Source organism: Cucurbita moschata, unplaced genomic scaffold (genome assembly GCF_002738365.1).
Source record: "Cucurbita moschata cultivar Rifu unplaced genomic scaffold, Cmos_1.0 Cmo_Scf00035, whole genome shotgun sequence".
NCBI lineage: Eukaryota > Viridiplantae > Streptophyta > Magnoliopsida > Cucurbitales > Cucurbitaceae > Cucurbita > Cucurbita moschata.
This window is the reverse complement of record NW_019268551.1, coordinates 97,484-125,398: the sequence shown is the minus strand read 5'-3', so window position 1 is coordinate 125,398 and position 27,915 is coordinate 97,484. Positions and strand designations below refer to the sequence as shown.

Here is a 27,915-nt window from a genome sequence, read left to right as displayed (position 1 = left end):
CCAAAATTTTGAAAAATGGGTAAAAAAAAAAAAAAAAAAAAAACTCTCATTCTTTATATTTTTATTTCTTACCTCTCAAAAAATTAATAAAGGTGAGGCTAACAAATCATTAAATAGAAAAAGAGAAAATAAATTTTGAAAAAATATATAATTAATAATATCAAAATTTTAGCGGGGTAAAGTAGGAATACTCCTTGTGTCACAAGATTTTTTAAATAGTCCAAGATTTAAAGCATGTAGTATACTTTGAATGGGAAATATTATAGCTCCAATTTAAAAAATAAAAATAAAATATTGTAAAATAAAAAAAATATAGAGATTCTCTAAAAAGGTTGAATTATAAAATTTAGTTTCTCAATCTAATCAATTATTTATTTAAAAAAAATTAATGTCGGAAAATTACCAAAAATTCAAGAACAGAATAGTTTGAAAATTTATTAGAAATGAAGGCATTCCAGATGCTAACTAATTAAATGGGATTCCATTTTTGTAACACTTTCTAAAAAAAATTAAATGTAAAGGAAAGTGTTTCTTGCCCAAAATTATTTTGTAAATATTTGAGATAAATGATAATTAATGTTTGTGTTTGTTTTACCAATTTTGTAAATATAGAACAAAATTAATTAAATACAGTAGTATTAGTAATTGTTAATATATTTATTAATTTAAACTTATATATTTAATTAATATGAATATATTGTGGTAATCATAGGTTAGTTTTTTTTAGTATTATTTAATAGACAGTTTAATAAATTAATCACTTAAAGTATATTTATTGATACATTAATTAAAAGTAATATTGATAATTAAATTTTTTAATTTAATTACTAAAAATAAATAAATAAGTATAGATTAATTAGAATGATAAAAGTATGTTTGTGATGAACAATTTAATTTAATTACTATAAATTGGCATGTTTGTGATACAGCCAGGAAGCACCATTGATGGTTTGAAAGGATGCGAGGTGGAGCCTCGTCTTGCCTTCCACTATGGCATTCCATCAGGCTCTACCATGTCTGCTTATGATTCCATCCAAAAGATACTTGCTCTTTCTACCAGGTACCTTTCATAAGCTCTTAGAGAGATGTATGATAGGGTCTACTTTCCAGTTCTTCTTTCATTAATTGTGTATGATAGGGTCTACTTTCATAAGCTCTTAGAGAGATGTATTCCTCGCTTATAAACCCATGATCATTCCCTAAATTAGCCAATATGAAACTCTCTCCCAATCATCCTCCCCTCGAACAAAGTACACTATAGAACCTCCTCCGTGGTCTATGAAGTCCTCGAACAACCTCTCATTAATCGATGCTCGACTCCTCTAGAATCTTTGAACAAAGAACACCCTTTATTCGACATTTGAGGATTTTATTGACATGGTTCTGATATCATGTTAGGAATCACGACTCTCCACAATGGTATGATATTGTCCATTTTGAGCATAAGTTCTCATAGCTTTGCTCTGAGTTTCCCCCAAAAAAAAAAAAAACCTTACGGAGATGATATTCCTTACCTTCCAGTTTGTTCATTGGTTAAATAATTGAATGTTTAACTTTCAATGTATATTGTTATCCGTAGATATGGTCAGATCAAGCTATTTGGAAAGGATAATTCTCAGGCTCTACTAGAGTCTAAGGAGGCACTTCCTAGCAAGTTTTTGCAAGTATACTGATTCTTATATTTTCAGTTCTTTATCTGTTTCTGTTCAACATTTACCCTTCAAGAGCTTCCTGATAAGATAACTTCTTAAGATATTGAGGTTTTTCATTTTCAGTTCATAGAGAATCAGGGATTTCTTCTAAATGTTACTCCAAACAACCAAATTGAGGTATTTAGGCTATAATCTGTCTCCAATATAATGCAGCATTTGCATTGACAAGCCCTGCTTGTGTAGGTATGGGATATAGACAGAAAGTTGTTGGTACATGTGCATGCTTACGACGAAGAAATCACCTCTTTCACGATCTTGCAACAGAGTTCATACATGTAAGTTTGTTCTACTGGGCGTGTTACTGTCCTTAAGTCTGTATTGAGGGGTCTCTGTTACTAAAACTTGCAGGTATGTTGGAGATTATCTCGGTAATGTTTCAATTTTAAAGCTTGATCAAAGTCTCTGCAACATAATACAAATGAAGTACATCATACCTGTTTCAGCCTCACGTGGTGAGAAGACCCCTTTCTTTCTTCCTTCCCTCTCTGCATTATGTTTGCATCTTTCTCACAATTTGTTTATAATTCAATCAAAGTCAAAAGATGATGGTGAGGGCTTATAGACATGACTACATGTTTTTTTCTTCCTTATTTTACTCCTAGTACAATCTTTAGTGAATTTAGTAAGTGAATTTAGTAAGAGACTAAAACGAGAAAACAACTTTTCTGAACATCACCTTCGTTTTAAATAGGAAAAAAGTGCAAATAGTACACCTATGAAAAATGACTCGAAAATGACTCTAAATTGAAAGTATTTAAGGTTAGTTTTTTTACTAAACATTTGTGTCAAATTCATCAAATTTGAACGTTCCTTATAATTTCGTTGAAAAATATTGAAAGTAACATAGTTTTTTCACGTAATGAATTAAGTGTCTCTATTAAGGTCTTCTCGAAAGAGTTCAGATTGTGTGAGATCTTATAGACATGACTACATGTTCAGATTGTGAGGTCTTATAGACATGACTACAGGTCTTATACCCAATCATCTTATTCAGGAAATCCAGCTGAAGTTACCAGTGACACTTATATAACCCACATACTACCACAACCGACCGCTGAATTCAAGAGGTAATGCAAGATACCATGGCCTTGACTTACGCTGCTATCACTATTAAAATGCAAGGTTATCACTGTCATCTTTGTTTCTAATCTTGTAGAGTGCTTCTAATATTCAATGATGGCTTGATTACTTTGTGGGAAATTAAAGAATCCAAATCTATTTTCATCACGGGTGGACATACCAAGCTATCATCATATCAAGAAGCAAAGAAGGTGACTTCTGCATGTTGGGTTTGCCCTTTAGGAAGTAAAGTTGCTGTCGGGTATAGCAATGGAGAAGTTCTAGTATGGGCTATTCTTTATGGCCAAAATCAAAATTTTGAATCAGTGTCAGAGAATAGCAGTCGAAGTGGTCCTTTATGCAAGCTTAATCTTGGCTATAAGTTGGACAAAATCCCTATTGCATCTCTGAGATGTAATTATGTGGATGCAAAAGCAAGTCGGCTATATGTTATGGGTGCCTCTTCAAACTCACTGCAGGTACTGTGATGATGCCCTTTCAGAATTGATAGTTTTAGGAATGTAACTGAACAATTTTAGTCTTTAAACCATAGTTTTACATTGAACTAACATTTAGTTCATTTGGAGGCAGGTAGTCTTGTTGAATGAGCAAATTGAAGCTCGCATGATCAAAGTGGGGCTTCAGCTTTCTGAACCTTGCGTCGATATGGATATCATTTCAAGTCTCAGTGATCACAGCAAGAACAAGCAAGATTATCTGCTATTGCTTGGAAAATCTGGCTGTGTTTACACTTATGATGATTGCTTGATTGAGAAATATCTGCTACAACAATGTCAATCCAGGACGGCAGCCTCACTTCCAAAAGAGGCCAGGCTTAAGATTCCGTTTGTTGATTCACACATAACTGTGGCAAGGTTTTTCACCAATAATTCTTGTTCTCTATATGCTTCTGATGAGGTAGGCTAAAAGGGTAATTCATTTCTTGTTTCTATGCATTCTAATCCTCCCCATATACTAATTTCTAGCACTTTCTGATATGTCACTGTAGGATTACATTCAGCGGACAAAAGACATTCCTTCCCTTTTTCTTTCAGAGTCAAAACCAAAGGAAGTATCATACTTAGACACAGTCCAATTTGTTGGATTTTCAAAGGTTGAGAATTTGTATATATCTGGACATAATGATGGAAGCATAAATTTTTGGGATGCGTCATCTCCAATTTTCTTCCCAATCTATTCATTGCAACTACAGGTAAATATTTTTCTATCTGAGTTAAAGAAAGTTCAAATAAAGGAGAAATTTTAGTTTCATTTTCCTATCTCTATTTTCCTTCATTTGCTACATGAGTAGCAGGCATGCCACGTGTCACAATCGCCTTTTCTTGGCAGCAGATTTGACGATTGTGTGGCACTCACTTTTATCACCGAGTGAGTCAAGCCAACTTTGGATCGTGTTGCATACGGTCGGGCAACGTATGCTCAAGCTTTGGACCCCGATTTGAAAAGAAGATTTTAGAAAACGGGGCAGAGAGATTTTGGAAAGAGAGTTTGAAACTAAGAATGAGAGAGAGAGATTGAAAGTGGTGTTATATAGCATGCAAGCAAAAAGGAAACAACGGCTTAAACAGTATATAACTTTTCAGGTAGGGAGAATTTGACAACTAGTCGCATCTCCCTATAGTACATTCTGAGGCATTTCATGTCTACCAGGCGTAGCCATGATTTTGCCGAAACATCATGTTCTTAGAAAAAACAAAAAGGAAATAATACAACATGAAAGCAGTAAACGAAAGCGATAAAGTAGTACAAGGCAAGGGTTTCGGCATGTAACGGGCATGCGGCTATGGGCAACACACCTTGGACAAGCATGACCATGACACCATGTAAAGACTTGAGCGTGGCTTTTTTGCACCATAGATTGTAACTAAAGAATAAAACTTCTTACTGTAAAGTACTAACTTGCATAATTTTAATAATGCAGAGTGAGGATGATTTTTCTTTAAGTGGCATTCCGGTGACAGCATTACATTTTGATGGCAGTTCCCAGATTCTTGTTTCTGGAGATCATAGCGGAATGGTGAAGTGATATGTTTTAATAGTTTTACAAAACTGAAAGAAAAAAATAGGATTCTTAAGGGTTTAATGTCATGACTATTGAATTTGTCAGGTCCGGATCTTTAAATTTCGACCAGAACCTTATGCAGCAGACAACAGTTTTATGCCTTTCCAAGGTAGTTTTAGATTCATATTGTTTTTGGTTTGTCTGATTATTTGTGAGATCCCACGTTGGTTGAGGAGGAGAACGTAGCATTCTTTATAAAGGTGTGAAAACCTCTCCTTAACAGACACGTTTTAAAAACCTTGAGGGGAAGTCCGAAAGGGAAAGCCCAAAGAGGACAACATCTGTTAACGGTGGGCTTGGGCTGTTACGTTATTCATCTAGTAGCAATGAGTTTGCAATGATGTGTTGGGAAAGTGATCATCTGACATACCACAGGAAGCACAAAGAAACGGAACAATCAGATTATCCATAGTGTTAAGCTACTAAAAATTGACGGATCAATACTTGCAATCAACATAAGCCCCAGATCGAATCATCTTGCTGTTGGGTCTGATAGAGGATTTGTAAGCATACTCTCTTATTTTGAACTTTCTTCTCATCTTGATTTTTAAAGCTTATTTCCTTTTAAGATGTCAGGGAACACATATTGTGTCTTCTCTCTTCATTTTTAGGTAGATTTGCTCGATGTTTGGAGGAAAACAAACAAATCTAATTCGCCACAACTGTTATCATCTTCAACAGGTTTCTGTATTCGATATCCAAGGGTCGAGTCTAATATATCAAAAGCGTGTTGCAAGTGAAATATCTACTGGTATCATTTCTTTGCAGTTTGAAAGCTGCAATCTTCAAGGTTTTGAGAAAAATGTTCTCACTATTGCCACAGTAGATTCCTCTATTTTGGCTGTTGACGGTGAAACGGGAAAAACGCTAAGTGCTAGCATGGTTCATCCCAAGAAACCCTCCAGAGCTCTATTCATGCAGGTTCTATGTAAGATCTTCCTTCTTCAGGTTTCCATTTTTGCTTAATGCATCCTCTTCTCTTGTAGGACGCCATTGATGAAGTAGAAGAATCATACTGAACTCCTTTCCTTTGGATTTTTGCAGATGGACAAGATGCATCGACCAGAGGATCAGGAATTGCAGCTGTGGATAGCGTGCCGAAACAGTCGCTAGTGTTACTTTGTTCTGAGAAAGCTGCATATATCTATTCCTTCGTTCATGCTGTTCAGGTAGCAATCATCTGCAGGGACCCAATTGAATTATCTTTCTACATTATATGAGACTACCACTGTTACTGTTCTTTCTTCTCAGGGAATCAAGAAGGTTCTTTACAAGAAGAAGTATCACTCGTCGTGTTGTTGGGCATCTACCTTCTATAGTACCTTAGATGTTGGCCTCTTGCTTGTTTTTGACACTGGGAAGATTGAAATAAGGTGCCTGGTTGTGGTTTTTCATCCTTTGCTCGTAGTGTAGTCAAAATTATACCATGTCAGAGATTGGTTTTACATTATTTTCTTTTCTCTATGATTACAACGTCCACGAGTAGGAGTGCCTTGCTAACTAGAAGTAAAAGGTTGCTCAATGTCGATGCGTATCTTTCTGAGGTCTTGATGATCTCGTCGGTTTTCATCGTCACATTTGGAGTGTGTATTTTTGTGATCTGTTTGGCATATATTAAGCTAAATACCTTCCATTACAGGTCCTTGCCAGAGTTATCTCTCTTAAAGGAAACTTCAGTAAGGGGTGTCAAATATTCTCCTTCAAAAGCAAATTCGTTGCCTGAAAGCATTATATGTTCTTCCAAGGATGGGGAACTTCTTGTGGTATGAAGCATGGACGTTAATATTAAAAATTTCCCACCTCCGAGATTGTCGTGTTCTTTTTTATCCCTTAATGTTCGTCTTCTTTGTGAAACAGGTGAACGGTGATCGAGAAATATTTATTGTCTCGGTGTTGTGCCATAAGAAAATGTTTAGGTATATATCTCTTTCATGTTGGATGCATTCAAAATATATCAGTTTGTTGCTGTAAAAAGGTTGTGTACTTCAGCTTGGTTTATTTTTGTTATAGGATTTTGGACTCTGTCAGTCACATATACAGGAAAGATCATATGCTTTTACAAGAATTGACCACTGCTCCCAAGGAAAAAAGGAAGGTATAAATATGGTTTAAACTTTGCTTACAGCGAGAGTGTTCCATGAAAAGGGTAACAAAACATGTTTTCTGAATGAATGGTAGGGTATATTTTCTACGGTTTTCCAAGAGATTGCTGGAAACAAACCAAAACAGACTCCTGATATTGAAATAGAAGATAATAGGGAAAGTGTTGAAGAACTTTCCGTAATCTTCTCATCTTCCAACTTCCATAGGGATGTTAAGATCGTTGAAGGTAGTGAAAACTTGGTCCCAAATGAAGACAAGTCAGCGTTGGATATAGGTATTCACTCCCCGAGCTACTTTTATCATTTTTACCAAATGGATATATTTTTCTGCTAAATTTCAAATGAAAATAACTTTTCCCTTATTTCAAAAATTGCAATATTACATTTGATTCTTGGTAAATGTTTCAAAACTTTAGTAGAAATTCATTTGAATATTCCCAATTTCATCCGACGTTCTAAAGAATTTTTGTTCTAAAGGTAATTTTGAAACGCTTATAAAACGTTAAAGATAATATTGGAACTTAAAAAAAAGGAGTATTTTTTATATATTCATCCTTTGTTCGCCGAAGAAAGAGAAGAATAAGCTGTATATATTTCTAGCTTTCTTTTTTGCCAATAGTTTTTCCATAACTTATCTAAATCCGTTGTAGTCTCTAGTCAATATCCTATTGTTTAATGAATGTATACCCTCAACAAGTTATCTTGTCTTTTCTATCCTTCCTCAGATGACATTGAACTTGATGACCCTGTTGAAAAACCAAAAGAACAGAGCAAGTTGGCTGCTTTAAATAAGCAGAAGTTGGCGAGTACATTTAATTCTCTTAAAGGTCAGTGTCCTTCCAACTTCACAAGGAAAAATCTTTTCTTGATGGATTTTTTTAGCTGCTGGTCACTTTAACAATTTGACATTCAAAGTGAAGATTAGTGTACAATAATATCATTCAAATGGCAGTCCCAAATTTAATGTTGGCTGCTTGCTTTGAAAATGTAAAATTTGAAGTTTATTGAACTATTGATTATGGGTTTCACAAATCAGAACAATGCTCATATCCACCGCTGTACTAATAGAAACAACCTCATAAATAAAAATTCAGGAAAACTGAAACAGATGAAGGTCAAAACGGAGAAAAACTCAGCCAAGGAAGAGCAACCTGATTGGAATAATGCAGCAGATAATAAAGCAGGTGCAGTTGATCAAATCAAGAAGAAGTACGGATTCTCATCGGCTGGGGTAAGTATAAATTGGCTTCCAACCATATCTTAAGTTCCTAAGATCACCAACAACTAGATCTTGGTGATGTTGTACAGCATTTACACAAATATATGTTAGCTGCTAAAATGGATTATGGAGTAGATAGATATAGTGATTTAGAAAGTATTGTACCAAGAATACTTGTTGCAAGTCCCCATTGGATCTGATCTCCATCATCGTTTTCTTTGCCTGCACTGCAGGATACAAGTGTTGCAAAAATGGCAGAAAGCAAGCTGCAAGAGAACATAACGAAATTACAGGTACAATCACCAAATTGGGTCCAATGAAATCCTCCTTATCGTTAAGAAGAAAAGATTGATCCAAAGTTTTGGTAGATATATATATGAAAATATTGGATTTGAGCATAGGGAGGATAAAACGATGATAGTTTTTTTGTTTGTTGAATGCTCAGGGAATCAACTTAAGAGCTACGGATATGCAAGACACAGCGAAGTCATTTTCATCCATGGCAACTCAATTACTGCGAACTGTCGAACAGGGAAAGCGTAATTGAAAAGTTCAACATCCATGGAGATTTGTAAGCCAATGTCATTTTTCGATTTGGGGATTTTTATTGTGTTTGTTTATATATTTTGTTTGCTTTGCTTTTGTTGTGTGTGCATAAGTTAAATACATATATATAGACTTAGGCATCCCCCGGGTGCTGAAACTACCTCTGGTTTTTTAGCAGAAGCTAGGCCAGCACCCAATACTCAAATTCCCTTTCAACATTTTTCTTTTTTTCCTTTCTTGGAGATCAATTACTTTCATACAAATCAAATTCACATTTCATGTACAACCACATTACCTAAAATTATATAAAATTATAGTACTTTATATAAAATTATAGTACTAAATTTTTCGCTGGTTCATTTTTCATTTTTCATTTTTCATATTGTTCATCTATATCCTTGTTGTTCGAATTGATCGATGGTAATATCTGTGTATCTGAACTTACAAATATTGTCTATTCGAACTTAAGCTCAATGAATGAATCTAAAGAAAAGGAAGGAATTTCGAACATGGGAAGTAATAATAAAAATGATATTAGGCAGGCACAAATTTGAGAGTGCATGTGTAAGTAGCATATTTGCATGTGCTAAGACCTGGTCTAGAGATATATATAGAGAGAGAGAGAGCATTTAGCAGGCCTCTAGATTAGTGGAAGCAAAGCTGGCTAATCAGAATTAGAGGAGAAAACTAGAATAAGATTAATAGATTCGTAAGTATATCCAGATGGACACCACTAAAACTCAGTTAAGCAAGCACATGGAAGGAACTGAGTTAGCTAGATAGAAGCAAGCATGTTGAGATAAAGAACCACTCAAATGATGGATGCTATATCAACTTTATTACCCTCCACAACAACTTCAACTCAGTTCTCGTAGCATTGCACATTACAAATTAAGCAAAAGATCAGATTAGGAGGGATTATTGGAACCTGGACATGGCGATGGAGGCAACGGAAGCTGTCCGGCCATCTAAGGTCACAACTTCAACTTCAATACTACAATTTCATAGCCTCTCTGTTCTCCACGCTTTTCAAATTCCCACCACTAAACTGCCCCATCTTTCTTATTTAAATAATTCAACTTTACTCTCCTGCTCAAATGCTAATAATTTTTTCTTCAATACAAAATAGCAATAATATTGTGATGTTCTAAATTTGAGTATGAATTGAGGTGGGTAAATCAAATTATCATCCCTCATTTGTTAGCTAGGTAAGTACATGGGGGGGATTACAGATGAATGTGTAGTTAAAGTTATATTATCATCCCTCATTTGTTAGCTAGGTCAGAAACTCGATTATTCAATATCATATATTACGCCATTTCATTCAATTTTTTAGCAGGGTTTCTTACTATGAAGTAGAGTTCTTAGAATGAGACCATTTACCATTTGTAATCAAAGAACAATAAACAGACACATCATTGCAGGCATAATAACAAAGACAATCCACCCAAAATTCTTCAATATAACATCAAGTTCACACCTCAAATGAAGCCTATCATCCAATAAACAATTCTCTTTTTAGTCCAAAATACCAACGGCTCTGTGCATCACAAATCAAAGATGGAAAGTAAAGCAGTTTAGACTTCTCCGGCACATCACAATCCAAAACCGGTCATTTTCAACTTGGGTGAGAAACCAGAGGGGAATATGATGAACAATTAAAAAAAATTAAAAAAAAACCCAGCTTTCATTGAGAAAAGTAAAATGACGTCAACCACAACACCATCATTTCAAACAAACATCAATGACCAAAGACACTGTTGGAGAATCAAACAAACTTTCCGACTCCAATCCTGTCAGCAAGAAAATGACAACTCACCCTACATTCTATGTTAATCTCAAGACAAATTAATCCATTTCCGTGGCGAATCGAATGGTCGAGTCAATGAGTCATGTAACCAGTAAAAATATGCTGATTCCAGACTCCCCCAACAGAGAATAAAAGCCCACAAGATTCATGAGAGGTAATATCAGTAGAATAATCAACTGAAACTGAATGATTGTGAAATTACCAACAGATTTTGCTTGAATACAGAAGCATGTCAACTTAAGGAATCTAACATTCAACCCGAACCTTTCTTGTTTTGATTTCTTTTCTCCCATCTATCCTAATTACCCAAAAAAAAAAAAAAAAAAAAAGAAAAAAAGAAGTAGCTATTCATCCGAGACATAAGAAAAATCTAAATTGCTGAGTTTTTTTTTTTGCACCGGACTGTGAAGGAGTTAATTGCTTGTTCTTCCACCACATCATTCTTCCTCGTCCCTAACATTTACTCGTCATCATCTTCCTGCGATTCGAAATCAAAGATTGTCTGTCAGGTTCTCTAATTCCTTTTACATCTAGAAATACATATGTAAAGCATAACTTAATAACGAACCTCTCCACTCTCATCATCATCTTCATCCTCATCATTGACTTCTGATTTGGATTTGTCCGATTCTTCTTCTTCAGCTCCATTACCTCCCTCCGCCTAACAGAATCGCACATGTTTAAGACGGTTGAGAATAATGAATGTGTATGAAAATTATTGGAAATGATAATAAAATTACAGAACGTACGATTCTCTTATTGTAAGCCTGCATGGTCTTAGTGTACTCGGCTTTCCTTTTCTCAGCCTTGCTCACGTAAGGTGCTTTCTCCTGATATCAGAGTGAGGATATGAGGAAATCGTAATTTGATGGCATTCACAAAACACTCGGTAAAAATGACATCAATTTCCATCTAATTACTTACAGCTTCGGACAATGACTTCCATTTATCACCACCAGCCTTTCCAACCTGTTGACCAAACGAAAACGCTCTAAGAATCTTCTACAGAAAAACGAAGAGAAAAACAGTGCGCAGATCTAAAATCACTTACAGCCGCGACAGATTTGTTATTAGGATGCTCCTTCTTGTACTGCTTCCTGAATTCCTCCCTACAAATTCATCAACGAAGAAATCGAACAAGTAAAAATCCGTACAAAAGTGACCTAGACGTCAAAAAAAGAAAAAAAACACGGATCTGAAAATTGATTAAAAAATGGATAAGCTTGATGGAGAGAGAGAGATATACATGAAGACAAAGAAAGCACTGGCAGGCCTCTTCGGCTTGTTAGGATCCTTTGCAGCCTTAGCTGATTTCTTACTAGCTCCAGCACCTTTGCTCTTCAACCTAAAAAAAAAAAAATCAAATAACAAAACACAATATACAAACGGAGATCAGAACCAACAATTACAAAGCGAACGCGTCCGATCCAACTATCTGCTTCACAACATGGTAACGTGAAGGAAAAATATACACAAAAATGAGATGTTATCGAGGAACTCACTTAGTATCGGTCTTTTTGGGCGCCGCCTTGGATTTACCGCCCTTCATGACGAATCCTGCAAAGGAGGAAAAACGTAAAGAAAAATTGGCGGAGAGAGGAAGAGCGTGCGGCGGAGAGATTGGGAGTGTACCTGCGGAACTCTAGGGTTTGGGAAGAAGATAAGGAGAGAGTGTGAGAGTGAAATGTGGGGAGAAATATGGGTTGGTTTGTTTCGTGGGACGCGGAATGGGATTGGCTTCAGATAGTTATGTTATTGTGAAAAACCCTCTGAAGAGAAGAAGAGTCGAAACGAGAGAAATCGCGATGTCAATTGAAGGGGTCTGGGTTTAGGCGGGATTTCAAAAATCTTTCGCCACGTCAGCGATCCGCGTCCTCGTTTCTCATTGGCTCCTCTTCGCCTCTTCCCTTTTGCTTTCCGCTCTTTTGTGTTTCCTTTGTGTGTTGTTTGCAATTTCTTCGCTGTGAATTGTTCCCTCGAAACAGATCCAGACACGTGAGTTAAAGCCCGTTGTTTGAGCACGAAATGACGCCTTTGCCCCTCCCTCCTTAAAACTCGTCCCTCTCTTTAGTGCGCAACTTATCACAATAAACGTGATAAAACGATTAACGCGTCGTCGAGGTAATCAATGATCTCACATCTTGGGGCTATTTTCGTAACTTTGCTTCTTTCCCTAAGATATTTTCTCGTTTGGTTAAAACGCTGCGTTTTGTTTCTCCACGAGTTTGGGCTGGGCCTTGGATTTGGAGACCTTCTACTGAAGTCCATTTATTCATGTTCGAAGCCCAATGATAGGCCCAACTTCTTCCTGAATAACCTCCGTCGTATTCCAACGACCAACGGAGTTTTCTGGTTCGATTAATTTACTGTGGTCGCACAAAAATCCTCCGGAAATGGAAGCGGAAGCGGAAGGAATCGTAGAGCATCGAAGCTCGATAGCGGCTCCATGCATTTTCTTGGTCGTTATCGCTTTTCAATTTCTCGCTAGATGGCTGGAGCACCTGAAGAAGGTTCGCCTTTTCGCTTGATTTTTTTTTTCCGTCGGAATCTTGTTCATGTTTGTATTTTCTATCATTCTGCTTGCTTTTCAACCCTTAACTTGTTATTGATAGTCGAATTTTGAGGCCTACCTCAAATTTTGGGGCTGTAGCGCGTTTCAGTTTTTGCGTTGACAGGCTTAAGAATGCAATATTCCCTACTGTGCTTCGTGAAGTTCACGTTATTGGATTGAAGGCATTGTGATTTGATTAGTTTTGCGACGTGATGCATTCAATGTGGAGATCTATTGATGTTTTAAATCTTAATATCTAAGAAATTTGCTATGTTATAATTGTTATCCGTTCAATCTTGTCAATCTTTTTTGTTTTGAAACTCATGTTTCGATTATGTATGTGCTTTTCAGGGAGGTTCCAACAGCCAGGTGGAAATGGAGTTGCGCAAATCAATAAAGCAACTTCTGAGGGAGGCAAGCACCTTATCGCAGTAAGTAGTGTTTTCCAGCTGGATTCAACATTAAACAGTGCCTAATTCGGCTCAAATCAATAATTCGGTAGCTTGTAACTGTTATGATTATCCTGGGGATCATATTTATTTGCTTTTATGTTCGTGTAGACCATCTACATTTGCACAGGCTGCAAAACTTCGGAGGTTGGCAGCCGCTAAGGAGAAGGAGCTGGCAAACTGTGAGGCTAATTAATTCATCCCCTAATATCTAATATCTTCCCTCAATTATTTTTCTGTTTTTCTTTTTAACTAATGAGTTGCTGAAAGAGTATTGTGAAATGAGATACCACTTCTTATCAATGGGAATAATTTTGCTATTGTATGGTAAGGTTTGTTATATGAATCATCGATACATGAGCAGTTTTGAGGATGTTGCTTGGAGTATTGACTGCTATGTGATATAGGAATCTCAGGATTAGAAGCTTGAGCAACCATTAAGCTATTGACCATTAGAAAAGGATGGTTCTCAATTTTTTTTTTTTAAAAAAATTGCTTATAGACTCCAAACTAAGAGTAATACGGGTGTCTGCGCTGGTAAATGTTATAACCCACTCCATCCAAAGGAACTGGGTACTTATAAATTCATCCAACATGGTGCTCTTGCTGCCAATCTTGATTTCATATATGGATTATGGTTCGACTGTTCAATGAATTGGGATTGTAGAGACCCTCGAACAACCTCTAATCGGTTATTTGCTTCTGCATAGGAGGGAGCCAAAAGAAATGTTATGTATATCATAGCAAGTTGAAAGCAACATCTCATTGGTAAAGTTGGTCTTATTCTGGTAAATGTATGCATTAGCACATGTACATTGAAGAATCTGATTTGGTCTATTGTAAAGTATTGAATGTTCCATGGATAAAGTATTGTATCCAACAAATACAGATTGTTGGCGTAGATTAACTCATGTTGTGGCGCCATTTTTTATACTAGACCATGTGTTATAACATCCTTTTATCCCTCAAATCTAATATCACCCTAAATTTTACTTGAAATGTTGTGTATGTCATATGTAACGATGCATGTTCAAGATTTGAATTAGGATTCGGAATCCGAACTTGGCACTTGATGGCTCTGGCACTCCCCTGCATCCCTGCGACATGGTCACATTACCTACGTTTAAGCCCTTTTAGCTATCCTATCTTTAGGATCCCTCTCATTCGGATGTGGTCTTGATTAATTCATGTTCCTCCTCCTTTACTCAAGTGTCACATCATAGTTTGTAGTTTTTATCTAGCATATTTTCATGTTTGTGTATCTATTTCTTTGGGCGCACTAAACCACATTTTTCATTTGGCCCATGTTAAATACCACTTTACGCCTGCTTGGGAAGCACTTATATATAGGGCTTTACCAAGTTTTTTATTTTCTATAATTCGTTTCAAGTTATCCAACTAGCAGAAGCAATGATTTGTGGACTTGTATTCTTATTTTGTCTAAAATCCACTGTCACTCAAAATGCATTTTGAAGGCAAACTATAATATAAGGGCAGCAAATAGCCGTATTTATCATCATAAACTAGGCTCAACTTCTGTTAATCTTATTTCCGCTGTTTTCCCCCATTAATTGCTTTTGTTCCCTTCAGTACTACTTAATAAGGTACTTCAGATTACATTATAGATTCATTTTGAATGACATTGCTGCCAGATCAAGAATCACGTAATAAGGAGATAAAGACATCCTATGGTTTATACAGTCGAGTACTGTTGATATCAAAGGTGATTTATTGTACTGAATGTTCTAAGAAATGTGTTTATTTGTTGGGGGTTCTTTTACAAAGTTACTTATCTTGTGGTCGTGTAGGTTTTTATGTATATTGCGCTGATCTTCTGGTTTTGGAGAGTTTCTGTTGCAACTGTACCTCATCACCTTGTGCAGCCATTCGGTAATCACTCTCATTGCCAGCAAACTTCTGAAGAACAACTAAAAAGAAATTTCATTTCATTTAAGTATTAACTATTATAGTGTCTTGATGCTCCCCCTTCTGCAGGAAGAGTTTTATCTTGGAAGGCTGGAGGTATCGTAAATGATTATGTGAAGGTAGAACAATAATCACTACTCAATTGTCCGTAAATAACCTCTTATATCATAGTCAATTTATTTTATCCCTCAAGCATAATACCACTACCCCTATTCGAAAAATGATACTTACATGTTCAGCATCCCTATACATGATACGATAGAATTAGGAATATGATTTAGGGTATTGAGGCTCTGATAGTGGCTAATGTTTGGCATGGGATGGTAACTGTTGGGCTTTGATTGAGGAGGTACTGCTAGGTTTGCTTTATTGTGGAAGAAGGCAAAATTTTGTAGCATGCTAGTTTCATTACTATGTTGTGGGATTTGTCTTGAGAGAGACAATAGGATTTTTAGGGGGTGGAGAGGTCATGAAATGAGGTGGGGGAGGTGGTGAGGTTTAACGCTTCATTGTGGCATCGGTTACAAGATCTTTTTGTACTTATGATCTTGGTTTGATTTTGTTACAAGTGAGTCCCTTTTTATAGTTTTTCCTGGATTCTTTTTCATGTTTTTTGTATGTCCTTGTAAATTCTTTCATTTTTTTTTTTCACTAAAAGCTCGGTTTCTTACCCCAAAAAATATTATAGAGTAATTCGAGGGGAGTTAGAGTGATTCGTAATAAACAAAGTGAGGCGGAAAAGTTAAAGGTAGGCAATAGTTTTGTTGGATTAGGGCTTGAGTAAGTATACTATGAGAGGGAAGTTCCCAAGTACCTCGAATACGAGGGGGTGTTATATTTGATTTCTTCTGTAGAATCGATATGTTCGGGTTCTAGTTCTATTAGCATACTACTGATGATAACATGAAACTACTGTCCATAGCTACAATCTTTACCTGATTAGTTATGTTGTAATGATGAATTGCAGGTTGGAATTATACCTTGGTTGATACTGTCGACACGGGTTAGCAAATTTGTATGTCAGGTTGTCCGCTGAAAAGGTGATTGAAGATAAATGTGATGTAGAATGAATGATACATCACCGTATGCTATGTGTGACGGTCATATGCTATGGGTGACGGTCATGTTTGAAAAGGCGACGATTGTGACACTGTGTAAAATGTTGGGCAACCCATCTTTTCCTAAATTTCAATTAGGAGAGGCTGGACAAGTTTTTCAGCCCCACCACTTTTTCTTCTTATATTCATTCAAATGAGGTGCAGCATTGTTGCTATTTTCCTTTTCAATAATATTCTTATTCTTTTTTTTTTTTTTTTTAAATTATAATATTATTATTGGTATATCACAAGTATTTCAAAATTATTATAGAAATTATTTGATAATTGTGGACATGTATTAGGATCTGGAATAGTGTCTATGTTTCTATATTTTTATCACTGACAATTATCTTGAATGAACAATGCAAATTGCAATATTCATTGAATTTTTAGGGTGAAACCATTACACCATTCTATGTTTAGGGTTAAAATTTGCCAAAATCTATTTGACATTGTTATTTTGAAAGGGCAAAAAGCATTGTTATTGTTTGAGTCCATCTTTACAATTTAAAATTTATTTAATAATAGGTTGTTAAATTTTTTATTTTATATTTATTTCTTATTTTATTTGGCATTTAAAAATAAAATAGACCTGGCAAATTACAATTTAAGGATCTATTACATTTTATACCTAAACTTGAAAGTTCAATAAAATAATTTTGTAATTTAGTCTTATTATTATCATGCCAAATTATATAAAATATTAATAAATTTTGTACGAACATTAAAAAATAGTCGAAAGAAACTTCAACAAACATTCTCTCTGTGTCATCGGCTTCTTCTTCAATACTCTCTTAGTTTTCTTATTTCATTCCAATTGCAATCACAGCAGACACACACATTCCAATTGAAACAACTCGTACAAATTCTCTTATTTATTTTTTCCATCTAATTCTTGCACAAATTTTTTTTAACAAGAGAGTTGATAAGTAACTATTATTTTCACTTATCTAAAAATCTTGTGAAGTGCAAAATAATGAACAAAATATTTATCTTTACAAATTTTATAATGCAAAGGTTTTTTGTCGTCACCCTCATGAGTTGCCCTCAAAACGATGGTTTAAATTATGGGTTAATTTGTATTATGTAAATTACAGTCACCGACCATGAGAAGGTGGTCGGGTCCCATGGTATAGCGGCTTTTTGACCGTGGGCCGGAGGAGGAGGAAGAAGAAGAAGAAGAAGAAGAAGAAGACATTCCATTTGGAGATTGTTTCGGAGGCAGCGCCGTTGGAGCGACGAATCCTTGTGTTTAGTTGCTCCAATTCATTCTCAAAATGACCGACCTTTCTCCCGACCCTCTAATCGATCCCACCACCTTTGACCTAATCGTGGTTGGCACTGGTTTGGCCGAATCCATCATCGCCGCCGCTGCCTCCGCCGCCGGCAAAACGGTTCTCCACCTCGACCCTAACCCTTACTATGGAGGTCACTTTACCACTCTTCCCCTACACGACCTTGCCTCATTTCTCAATTCCGCCTCTGTCCCTTCACCGCCATCGCCCCCCTCCGCTACTGACGATGCTCTTGATTACGTCTCTGTTGATCTTCAAACTAGGTCTTTGTACTCGGATGTTGAAATCTCCTCCTACGCACCTGAAGTCCTTCAAGAGCATTCCAGAAAGTTCAATATTGATTTGGCTGGACCGAGGGTTTTGTTTTGTGCCGATAAATGCATCGATGCGGTTCTGAAAGCGGGCGTCAACCAGTATTTGGAATTTAAGAGCATTGATGCGAGCTATTTTTGGGATGAGACTGGCAAATTGGTTAATGTGCCTGGTTCTCGAGCAGCTATATTTAAGGACAGGAGTTTGAGTCTGACGGAGAAAAACCAGTTGATGAGGTTTTTCAAACTTGTTCAGCAGCATTTGCTTCCCGCTGAGGATAATGAAAATTCCAAAATCTCCCAAGAGGACTTGGACAGTCCTTTTGTGGAGTTCTTGAATAAATTGCGCTTGCCCCAGAAGATGAAATCGTAAGCAAATCGGTTAGAATTGTTAATGTATGAGTGTTTAACGTTTCTTGTTCAAGTTCTGAAGGGCCCTGATATTATCACATTTGACGTCCACTTTTGGTTATTAATCCCAACCAAAAAGTTCTGAGCAACTATGACATCCAGATTTGAACTGAATCGTTAACTTACTACTTGTATGATTTCCTGTTGCTCACGATCCTCCTATTCTAATGTGCAGGATAATTCTGTATGCCATATCCTTGGCGGATTATGATCAGAACGACACTGAAGTTGGTAAGAAAACATTACTTACAAAAGAAGGAATCGATCGTTTAGCTCTCTACCACACTTCAATTGGCAGGTTATTGTCTTCTTTAAGTTCACGTTGGACTTGTTTATGGTGACGCACCTTGGCTAAATGAAAAGCTCTCTGACTTGGCTAATTTTATGAATCATGGCTTTGATTGCTTTCGTTGACATAAACTCCAGCATGCCTTTTTATAATTTGAAAGTTGTATATCAATATAAAATACGATTTCCCCTGTTACTTTAGTGCTGCTTGTCTTTACTTCTGTAGCAAATGGAATAGCATTTCTTATGCAACTTTTTTCTTTACTCTGTTAATTTCTAATAGGTTTCAAAATGCACAAGGAGCTCTATTATACCCTATCTATGGTCAAGGGGAGCTTTCTCAAGCATTTTGCCGTCGTGCTGCAGTTAAGGGTTGTCTTTATGTAAGTTGCCTTTAAAGGATTCTAGTCTCTCTACTCTCAATAGAATGTCTCTATTTCATGAAATGGCCGCATTTTTTTTTTTTTTTTGTTCAGCATCATAACACATCTTCTACTTCTCCCACTTGATGAAGCATTTTTGTATCTATAACGCTTAAATACTATTCAGTCTAGGGCTTAATTTCACTTCCTTACACTATTATTATTGTTATTTAAAAATTGATCTCTGCGTTATTATGAAACTGTAGAATTCATGAAACTTACCCTTCTCCCATCTTCAGTTTGCAGAAGATAGTATCGTTTTCTGCTATCATATAGAATTATTGCTTGTCTTCCTCAAGAATTTTCACGCATTCTTTGAAATCATTTTTGGGTTCAGCTCTTTGGGGTAAATTGTGCTCCGGTCAAGGTTAGAAAGTGTGTTGATATGGTCAGGTGCAAGGTGGGATCCTTCCCTTTGTATTTAGGCCTCCTTTTAGGTCATAATTCCAAATGTCTGTCGTTTTGGAACTCAATTGTTGACATGATTCGTGATAAGTTCTCCTCTTATTAGAGGAGTGTTATTTTGGAATTGGCGAGTTAAACTTTGGAGAAGTACTTGAGGGATTTCTTTTGGGATGGATTGAGGGAGGGAAAGAGATACACTTAATAAAGTGTGAGATGTTGACAAACCTATTTGTCTTTGGAATTCAAGAATTGGGAATGTGAGAGCTCGCAACAAATTCCTCTTGGCTGAGTGGTCGTGACAGTTTCATCAAGAGTAGTTCCTTGTGGCATAACGTCTTAGAAAATCTGGGTTGTTCCCTTTTGAATGGACCTCGAGTGGTTTTGGAAGCACATTTAGGTATGGTTGAGGAGTTTCCCTTCTTATTGACTTTTGTTTGTAGTTCGATTGGGTGGTCACCTTATTCTAGTAGGATAAATGGCTGGGGGATAGACCCCACTAATCTTTGTTCCTTTGTTTATTATAATTGTTCTTTATGAGGAATCAGCTAGTGGCCGCTATTTTGTGGCCGTTCATGTCCTTTCCTTCTTTGGGTTTCAACTGAGCCTTATCTAATAGGGAAACATTAGATATTGATAGAGTTCTTATCTAACTGGGAAACATTAGATATTATTGATCCCTATTGATGCTAGGGAAGTTTGGCGGTAACAGGGAGAAGGGATGTTTGTGTTTAGAAACCTTGTCCTTCTAAAGAATTCTCGTATAAATCCTTCTTTCTTTGTTTAGTGAACCTGTCTTCCTTGAGTGATTCAGCCTTTCCTCACTATAGAAGGTGTAAATTCCAAAGAAGGTTTAAGTTTTTTGTTTGGCAAGTTATCCATGGAAGAATAAACACCTTGGAGAGAGTTCGAGAATGTTGCCCAACCTGATGGGACCATTGTGTTGCATTCTTCGCAGGAGGGAGCAGAGAATCTTGATCATATGCTTTGCGCTTGTGACTTTACTCATGCAATTTTGATTAAATTTTTTGAAGAGTTTGTCTTTGGGTTGGTGACACACAGAAGCTGCAAAGAGATGATTGAGGAGTTTCTTTTCCATCTTTTTTTTTTTTTGTTTTTTTGTGAGAGAGGAAAGTTGGCGTATGAACCATTGTTTGGTGTCTTTTGGGAGGCTCCTGATTGGTGTGGACCTGTATTAGGTTCAAAGTGTCACTTTGGGCTTCTATTACCAAGCGTTTTTGCTGTTAAATGTTATTCTGTTAGATTCAAGGCTATTTTTGTAGGCTTCTCCTTTTTGGTGGGCCTTCCCTTTTTGTTTCCCATGTATTCTTTTTTTTCTTTTTTTTTTTTTCTCAATGAAAGTTTGGCTTTTAATCATTAAAAAAACTGGTATAGTATTCTGATACTGAAAATAGCTTCTCCCGCTGCCTTGATGACATGTAGTCAATGTGGTGATTCACATTGTTTTAGGGTTGATCTTTGGTGGGGATTCTTAGGAATTAGGTGGTTCTAAGCAGTTAATTGTCCAAGGAAACTTGTTATACAATGTCTATTGCCTCTAGCTTTACCCCCACATCATTGGCAGAAGATGACCTATGAAGATTGTGGACTGTTACTAAAAATATTTCTTATTGCCTTATTTGTGCGTTGGATTGCAAATACTACATCTATTTTGCTTAGGCAATCAACTTTCCTTCTTTATATATTAGATGCATCTCTTAATTAAAATATAAATGTTGGTTTCATTTTATTTTTTCTTTTCACTTATGCTGAGCATCAAATGGTTTAGCAGACTCACGTTTATCTTTCATTGTCATGATAAGGTCGAACTTTTACTCTTACTTACATATTCTCTTTGTTGTACAGGTATTGCGAATGCCTGTGGTTGCTCTATTAAAGGACAAGGTTTAGAATTATGATAGTATGTTTTTCTTTTTCTTGTGGGCACTACTTGGAATGAAACTCTGCCATTGAGATGAAAATGGATTGATATAGTACATCTTGAAATATTGCAGAGTAATGAGCATTATAAGGGTGTTCGGTTGGCTTCTGGACAGGACATCTTTAGTCACCAGTTGGTGCTGGATCCATGCTTTATGGTTCCCCGACCGTTAAACTTATCTCTAGAAAGCCTTCAAGACGTTAGCTTGAGGGATGCTAACGACAAGGTGGCCAGAGGAATATATATTACAAAGCACTCCTTGGTATCAGATGTCAGGAACTGCCTGCTGGTTTATCCTCCTAAAGGTAAGTAGTCCTTGGTTTTATCTATGTTATCAAACCATATAGTAGGAGAGAATTAACAATTTTCCTTCATTCATCTTAGCTTTGTTTCCCGAGCAAGTTTCATCAGTTCGGGTTCTCCAGATAGGTGGCAATTTAGCTGTTTGTCCAGAGGATATGTAAGTTCATTTTAGTTTTATAAATAACTTCACTATTGTCCTCTATTTTCTTGTGCTCTCATTCTTTGAACCTATTCTTCACTTTCATTAATGATAAATTATTTTCTTAACNAAAAAAAAAAAAAAAAAAAAAAAAAAAAAAAAGAAACGAAAATAAAAAAAGAAAAACAGAATTAGTTGATACACTTATTCTGGCCAACAAAATGACTACCTTGTTTTTTGAAAAGTGCTCAAGGTCTGTGGATTATGGCCATCACATTTTTTTTGTGAATGTCATATTAAAGCCACGGTCAGATAGGTGCTGTCTTAATATGTTTTATTTCCAGCCCATTGGTTAGGCACTATCAAATATTGTCTTTAGGTGGTAGTCTTCAACATTGAACCCAGTGAACGTGAGAAAAATATTAGGTTCTTCAGCTTGAGAACAATTTTGTAGGCTTGTATATTAAACAAATTTTACTCGTATAGATAAAATTGTTTAACCTATTGGGCATTTAGCTTTGTTGGCTTGCATCCTCAAAGGGATGGCTAAGTGGAAGTAAATCATGCTCAATGTCAACACGGGATCCCTTTCTGCCCTATCGTTATAATTTTTCCTTGATCGCAAACATATTAATGGATAGGGATGCCAGGTTGACTACTCAGTATCATCAGACTTCGAGTTAGGCTTATCTTTTGTTTCCACCGATAACATCAGTTGATGGAATACTAGTGTAACGCCCCTTTTTTTTTTTTTTTTTTTTTTTTTTAATTTAGAGGTGGCATGATCTAGCAACTCGCTGGACAGGTTTGGGAGATCGGTTGGTGGGTAATTTACCTGATCCAACTACCAAAGCTAGCACTCTCCTAAATCTATTCATCCTTTTTGCATGTCAAGTCATATTTATCCGATTCAACTAGCCAACTGGCTGTTAGATCGTGTCAGCTCACTCAAATTTCAAACAAAGAGGTGTCAGGCTTGGTCTGGCTCCTATTGATGAGTTTTTTTTTTCTTTTTTCTTTTTTCTTTTTTCTTCCCTCTCTTATTTGCTAGTGTATATTCTTACCATTACGAAGTCTGAAGGTATAGTTTGTCAGTTCACTTGGACAAAAGATGAGCATAATTCAGTGTAAAGACAGTTAATTTCTTTAAAAGTTCAAAGATTTAGATACAATNTTAAAGCAATGCCTAATTTTTCCTAAATCTTTTTTTTTTTTTTTTTTTTTTTTTTTTTTTTTTTTTTTGTAACTTAGCTGTCACTCTTTAATTAAGCAAACTTACTGGACAAGAGCGATTATATGCTTCTATTCTCCCATAAATTTCCTGTCATCCCTCTTGATTTCTGTCAAAATGAAAGTGGAGCTGATTGTTGAGAAGCAGGGTACTGATTACAATGGTAGTTAATTTCAGATTCTCAACATTTATTTATTATGAGCAGTTTGGTTAATAGGAACATATTAAGTTATTATGATTTTTTTTTTTCATATAACAAGTAACGCAACTTATAAATATTCTTTTTCAAAACATGAACCAATTTTGTTCTCATCATTTTCATTGTTTTGCAAGCTTTAGTTTGGAGTTTAAATGATGCTGTCATGCCACTTGAATTTGTTTGACAGTACTTCCTTCTTGCTGTAGGTTTGTCATATACATCTCTACCTTATGTGCTAACGCTAATCAAGGAAAAGAGATGGTCCGTGCAGCTATAAATTCAATCATATCACTCTTTGCTTCTGAATGTTCTGATGCTAGTTCTGTAGATCAAAACATCAATGCTGAAGAGAAGGGTTCATGTTTACTTTGGAGTGCATCATACATTCAGGAATCAAGTGCGGTGAGAATTGCTGGATGTCCACAGAACTGTGCTTTTGCTTCTTAATCATATCCTCATAATAATTGGTGCCACTCATATAATATAAAGTATCGGTGTCCTTGTTAACATTTTTTCCGATGATAAGGGAAAAGTACACAAAGGGTCTCTAACTGAAACACAATGAAGAAAAGAAGTTTGAGAGCAGTTACAAAATCTAAGAAACCAACAATACAACCAAAAACTATAAATTCTCACAGTTTCATGAAAAAACTTGGAGACCATTTTGTTAACTTCTTGTCATAACTGTAAAACATGGTACTTAAGCTTCTAACCTGTAAGATCGAGCTAACCTCCATGATTTCTGAAATAATACTACAAATATAGCATGATAGAAATAATATATATATATATATATATATATATATATATTATATAATCTGACATTCTACTGTGACATTATGATATTTAGTGGCTAGCTTTGATTGAGTAACAGCTTTTTAACCTTCTTGAAGTTGTAATTAGTGAGGAGAGGATGCCCCAACGATATTAGGTCCAACCTTAAATTTCAAGGGAGTGCACCATCAAATAGATTAGAGAAGGACGTCCTAGAAGAGGAAGTGTGATGACAGTGAATCATATATGATTTTGAGATTATTCTGCTCTCTCACAAAGGATGCATCTATTTGGGAAGAGAGCCAAAGAAGGGTTCCTACTTTGGATCTTATCTTGGTGTTGATGCTTTCTAATAGAACTTTTTAATGAAGATCTTTATCTTTCTTGAATTTAACAGATATCAGTGTTTAGAATCTGTTTAGTTTAGGGGAGTCGGTATCTTAGAGGAGAGAGCTGTAAGTGGAAGAATTCGAATGATCAAGGGGTCGGAAAAAAAAAAAAAAAAAAGAAAAGAAGATTGTCGGAGTCCAAAATACTCTACAACCAGACGGTTTTCCGTATGAAGTGTGGGCTAGGGTCTTGAAGGAGTTAGTGAAGATGGCATAAAGGTTGAGGAAAAGAGAGGCAAAGGAGAAACTTGATTGCCCAGTATCCTCTCTGAACTCCGAGATAATCACTAGGACATGAATCAATGTTACAAATTTACATTCCATCAGGGAATTTTCTTCATATGAGAAAGGCTGTAACAATTAGCTCGAAAATATGCCTATTGTTGTAGATTTGACCCATACTTAGGCCACCATTGACAATTGAAATAGAGACCATATTCCAGCTTACCATGGGGCTGCCTTCATGACGGACTGTACCCTTTCCGAAATAAACTCCAAGACCCTAATGTTTGTCTCATAGCTTCTGGGATGCTTACCAAGGGTATATTAGATAGTTGAAGGAGGGATTGAACTTAATCTTTTGTTTTGTGATGGATTTTAAACAGAAGAATTAGTATTCTCGTCACTTATAGGCATCCTTAGATAGTTGAAGGGAGGGATTGAACTTGATGGCTCCACGTCCGAGCATCTGAATCCACTTCAAAAGGCTGGGTGTTGGGTGCCCACCTTGAGTTATCAGTGTCAAATCTTAAACCCAGAAGAAATATGTTGTTATTTACGTAGGTAGAGTAGATCTTTCTATGTTTTTGCTATTGTTTTCGCTTCCACTGGTCATAAAGATATTGGATCTTTGCACATTGATGCATATTCTTGCATGCCAATTTTGGGGCTTTAGTATTAATAGAGGTAAGAGTTATGCTACAGGTGTTGATCATGAATTCATGATCAAGGTAATTGTTCAGGTGGGCTTCCTTTGTTGATCATGAAGTTCTGTCTTCGAGAAGGATGAAGATCCATAATTTTTTTCTTTGCACCTTTATGTCCCTTCTTTTTATCCGTAAAGTTATGGTCTCTTGATGTTTTGAAGGCATACAGTTAATGATCATTTTTTTGTCTGATCTATAGTAGAGAACTAAATCATATGGGATGATGTTTATGATTGGATGATTAAACCCTTTGTTCTAACCTTGACATGCATCTTGTTCAGCTGACTGCAATGTAAATCTACCAGTAAAATGTTGTTAATTTTTCAGGGTCAGTTTGGACCAGTGAGCTTCACTCCTATGCCTGATGGAAATCTGAACTACGATGACCTTATGAATGCAACATTTGAGGTATACGGTTTCTTTGACATATCTATTGAGTTGCATATTCACTTCCCTTTTTATTAAACCTCCTGCAAGTTTATCATAACATAACAAGGATTGGCCACGGCTAGGAGGTATGGTCCTCTTTGGACTTTCCATTTCAGGCTTCTCCCAAAGTTTTTAAAACGCGTGTGCTAGAGAGAGGTTTCCACATCCTTATAAAGAATGCTTCGTTCTTCTCCTCAACCAATGTGGGATCTCACAATCCACCCTCATTCGGGGTCATCGTTCTCGCTAGCACTCGTTCCTTTCTTCAATTCACCTCCCTTCGGGGCCTAGCGTCCTCGCTGACACGTTGCTCGATGTCCACCCCCTTCGGGGCTCAACATCCTCGCTAGCGCACCGCCTGGTGTCTACACTTTGTTACCATTTGTAACAGCTCAAACCAACTGCTAGCAGATATTGTCCTCTTTGGGCTTTCTCTTTCGAGCTTCCCCTCAAGGTTTTTAAAACGCGTCTGCTAGAAAGAGATTTCCACATTCTTATAAAGAATGTTTCGTTCTCCTCCCCAATCGACGTGGGATCTCACAGATTCCCTCCCGAGTAATCGTTTCCTATCAGAAATCTAATAACCACATCCAGCATCTCACAGACAGATTCTCAATCGACTCCATGTCTCGAGTGTTGCCACCATGCATGCATGAGGGATTACATGCAATCTTTCCATGTCTTAATGAGTTTATACACAGCACCACATTTTGGCACTAAAATGTAAACATCCTTTTCCTCTGGTTTGTACTTGACAGCTATTTCAGAAGATGTATCCTAATGAAGAATTCTTTCCCAAGACAACTTCAACTGCAGTCCATCAAGACGATGATGGCGAAGAGAGCTAATGATGGCATATTACGACTCATTGAATCTACTTATCATGCATAGTGTCATCGTCGTCGAATTGGTCCTGGAAAACTTCCTGCAACCTTGTCTCTGAGATTGGTCGGGTGTCGGGCATACCTCCATTTGAATCAACAAAGTCTATGTTGCTGATGCTTCTTTCGGCGTCTGCAGGATTCAATCAAATGCAGGATTCAATCAAATACATGATAATACAAGACCATGCATGCGACTGAGTTATATATTATGTGAATCCAAGCACTACCTTAAAGAATGCAAAAGAACGTAAGTGGATTTCCTAAGGTTATACACTTTATATGATCAAACACTTCATGTTATACACTAGTTTAGTTTAATTATATGCATTCTCCTAAATGGGGGAGAAACCATAACTTTCCCTTGAGGTTTGTTTGTTTGATGATGCATAGCTATGGTGCTGTCACCCGAACATTGTCATTTTATCTTCATTGATACTGTCGTCGTGGTCTTATTTAATCAGACTGGGCAATAAAAACCTTGTCAAACTCTGGAGCTTTATCAGCTAGGAAAAAGGGGGGAAAACGGTGCCAAGAGTTTCAAAGTCAAAGCAAAATGGTTGTTCCAAGTCAAATGGAAAGTTGGACTTTGAGTTTTTCTATTGAAATATTTAATTACTCTTTATTTTCATTAATTTCCACACAGCTGGAGCCGACCAAGATGTGAATGTCTGAATGCCCTTACCACATATTTCTTCCTTTTTTTAAAAAAAAAAATTAAAAAAAATTCTTTCTTTTGACTTTTTCCTTTATGTTCTAATTAATTTCTCATTTTTCAAATATATATTTTTATTTTATTTATTTTAACTAAAAATAATAGTTTATTTATTGCTATTATTTTTACGAACTAATATCTATTTACTAATACTCTCCCCAAGCAACGCAACCCCTATGACTAAGATGACGCGTTTGCTACCCAAATCAACCCAACCATTTTTTTGTCGTTGGATTTTTCATCAAAAAATTGAACTAAGATTTTTTTTTTTTTAAATTCTAACAAATTTAAACCAAAATAAAAA

At 36.2% G+C, this 27,915-nt stretch overlaps 4 protein-coding genes across 5 annotated transcripts in view; 3 read left to right on the top strand and 1 right to left on the bottom strand.

Annotated features, from left to right (window-relative positions):
* Positions 1 to 8,901, top strand: part of LOC111431125 — a 10,353-nt gene extending 1,452 nt beyond the window's left edge. Inside the window, exons 2-24 of the mRNA XM_023067658.1 lie at positions 930 to 1,060; positions 1,580 to 1,664; positions 1,776 to 1,829; positions 1,896 to 1,987; positions 2,061 to 2,164; positions 2,707 to 2,779; positions 2,869 to 3,250; positions 3,363 to 3,689; positions 3,781 to 3,984; positions 4,714 to 4,809; positions 4,900 to 4,963; positions 5,230 to 5,357; positions 5,536 to 5,782; positions 5,899 to 6,023; positions 6,106 to 6,227; positions 6,494 to 6,617; positions 6,712 to 6,770; positions 6,865 to 6,949; positions 7,033 to 7,231; positions 7,682 to 7,783; positions 8,051 to 8,187; positions 8,409 to 8,468; positions 8,621 to 8,901. Of these exons, the coding sequence (XP_022923426.1) occupies positions 930 to 1,060; positions 1,580 to 1,664; positions 1,776 to 1,829; positions 1,896 to 1,987; positions 2,061 to 2,164; positions 2,707 to 2,779; positions 2,869 to 3,250; positions 3,363 to 3,689; positions 3,781 to 3,984; positions 4,714 to 4,809; positions 4,900 to 4,963; positions 5,230 to 5,357; positions 5,536 to 5,782; positions 5,899 to 6,023; positions 6,106 to 6,227; positions 6,494 to 6,617; positions 6,712 to 6,770; positions 6,865 to 6,949; positions 7,033 to 7,231; positions 7,682 to 7,783; positions 8,051 to 8,187; positions 8,409 to 8,468; positions 8,621 to 8,722 (3,102 nt within the window). The 3' untranslated portion in view covers positions 8,723 to 8,901. The remainder of the gene's footprint in view (positions 1 to 929; positions 1,061 to 1,579; positions 1,665 to 1,775; positions 1,830 to 1,895; positions 1,988 to 2,060; positions 2,165 to 2,706; positions 2,780 to 2,868; positions 3,251 to 3,362; positions 3,690 to 3,780; positions 3,985 to 4,713; positions 4,810 to 4,899; positions 4,964 to 5,229; positions 5,358 to 5,535; positions 5,783 to 5,898; positions 6,024 to 6,105; positions 6,228 to 6,493; positions 6,618 to 6,711; positions 6,771 to 6,864; positions 6,950 to 7,032; positions 7,232 to 7,681; positions 7,784 to 8,050; positions 8,188 to 8,408; positions 8,469 to 8,620) is intronic.
* Positions 8,902 to 10,682: 1,781 nt separating this feature from the next.
* Positions 10,683 to 12,317, bottom strand: LOC111431129 (HMG1/2-like protein). Of its 2 annotated transcripts, none has more exons than XM_023067666.1 (8): positions 12,173 to 12,317; positions 12,034 to 12,097; positions 11,778 to 11,876; positions 11,583 to 11,640; positions 11,456 to 11,500; positions 11,281 to 11,361; positions 11,100 to 11,192; positions 10,683 to 11,009 (listed from the first exon to the last, which is right to left on the bottom strand). In XM_023067666.1, exons 2-8 carry the CDS (start codon positions 12,078 to 12,080, stop codon positions 10,992 to 10,994), a joined length of 441 nt encoding a protein of 146 aa, XP_022923434.1. In that variant the 5' UTR covers positions 12,081 to 12,097; positions 12,173 to 12,317; the 3' UTR covers positions 10,683 to 10,991. The 2 variants fall into 2 exon arrangements, with proteins under 2 accessions (XP_022923434.1, XP_022923435.1); XM_023067667.1 differs by having other exon boundaries at positions 12,034 to 12,088; positions 12,164 to 12,314.
* Positions 12,318 to 12,844: 527 nt separating this feature from the next.
* On the top strand, positions 12,845 to 16,761 carry LOC111431128. Its single transcript, XM_023067665.1, has 7 exons — positions 12,845 to 13,041; positions 13,434 to 13,513; positions 13,643 to 13,713; positions 15,184 to 15,254; positions 15,340 to 15,421; positions 15,527 to 15,576; positions 16,425 to 16,761. Exons 1-7 carry the CDS (start codon positions 12,925 to 12,927, stop codon positions 16,491 to 16,493), a joined length of 540 nt encoding a protein of 179 aa, XP_022923433.1. The 5' UTR covers positions 12,845 to 12,924; the 3' UTR covers positions 16,494 to 16,761.
* An 871-nt stretch (positions 16,762 to 17,632) lies between these two features.
* LOC111431106 (rab escort protein 1) lies at positions 17,633 to 27,527 on the top strand. The gene is made up of 9 exons (XM_023067627.1): positions 17,633 to 18,529; positions 18,747 to 18,869; positions 19,143 to 19,242; positions 21,550 to 21,588; positions 21,699 to 21,930; positions 22,010 to 22,085; positions 23,704 to 23,899; positions 25,914 to 25,994; positions 26,774 to 27,527. The coding sequence occupies exons 1-9, from the start codon at positions 17,832 to 17,834 to the stop codon at positions 26,861 to 26,863; spliced, it is 1,635 nt and encodes a 544-aa protein (XP_022923395.1). The 5' UTR covers positions 17,633 to 17,831; the 3' UTR covers positions 26,864 to 27,527.
* Positions 27,528 to 27,915: the final 388 nt, after the last annotated feature.

Excerpts from the sequence above, each read along its gene's own strand:
- LOC111431129 (XM_023067666.1), bottom strand. The coding sequence starts at position 12,080 with ATGAAGGGCGGTAAATCCAAGGCGGCGCCCAAAAAGACCGATACTAA. Across the intron at positions 11,362-11,455 it reads GGAAGTCATTGTCCGAAGCT|GAGAAAGCACCTTACGTGAG; the intron begins GTAAGTAATTAG and ends CTCTGATATCAG. Across the intron at positions 11,193-11,280 it reads AGGCTTACAATAAGAGAATC|GCGGAGGGAGGTAATGGAGC; the intron begins GTACGTTCTGTA and ends CGATTCTGTTAG.
- LOC111431128 (XM_023067665.1), top strand. The coding sequence starts at position 12,925 with ATGGAAGCGGAAGCGGAAGGAATCGTAGAGCATCGAAGCTCGATAGCG. Across the intron at positions 13,514-13,642 it reads GAGGCAAGCACCTTATCGCA|ACCATCTACATTTGCACAGG; the intron begins GTAAGTAGTGTT and ends ATGTTCGTGTAG. Across the intron at positions 15,422-15,526 it reads TCACCTTGTGCAGCCATTCG|GAAGAGTTTTATCTTGGAAG; the intron begins GTAATCACTCTC and ends CCCCTTCTGCAG.
- LOC111431106 (XM_023067627.1), top strand. The coding sequence starts at position 17,832 with ATGACCGACCTTTCTCCCGACCCTCTAATCGATCCCACCACCTTTGAC. Across the intron at positions 21,931-22,009 it reads GCTGGTTTATCCTCCTAAAG|CTTTGTTTCCCGAGCAAGTT; the intron begins GTAAGTAGTCCT and ends CATTCATCTTAG. Across the intron at positions 23,900-25,913 it reads ACATTCAGGAATCAAGTGCG|GGTCAGTTTGGACCAGTGAG; the intron begins GTGAGAATTGCT and ends TTAATTTTTCAG.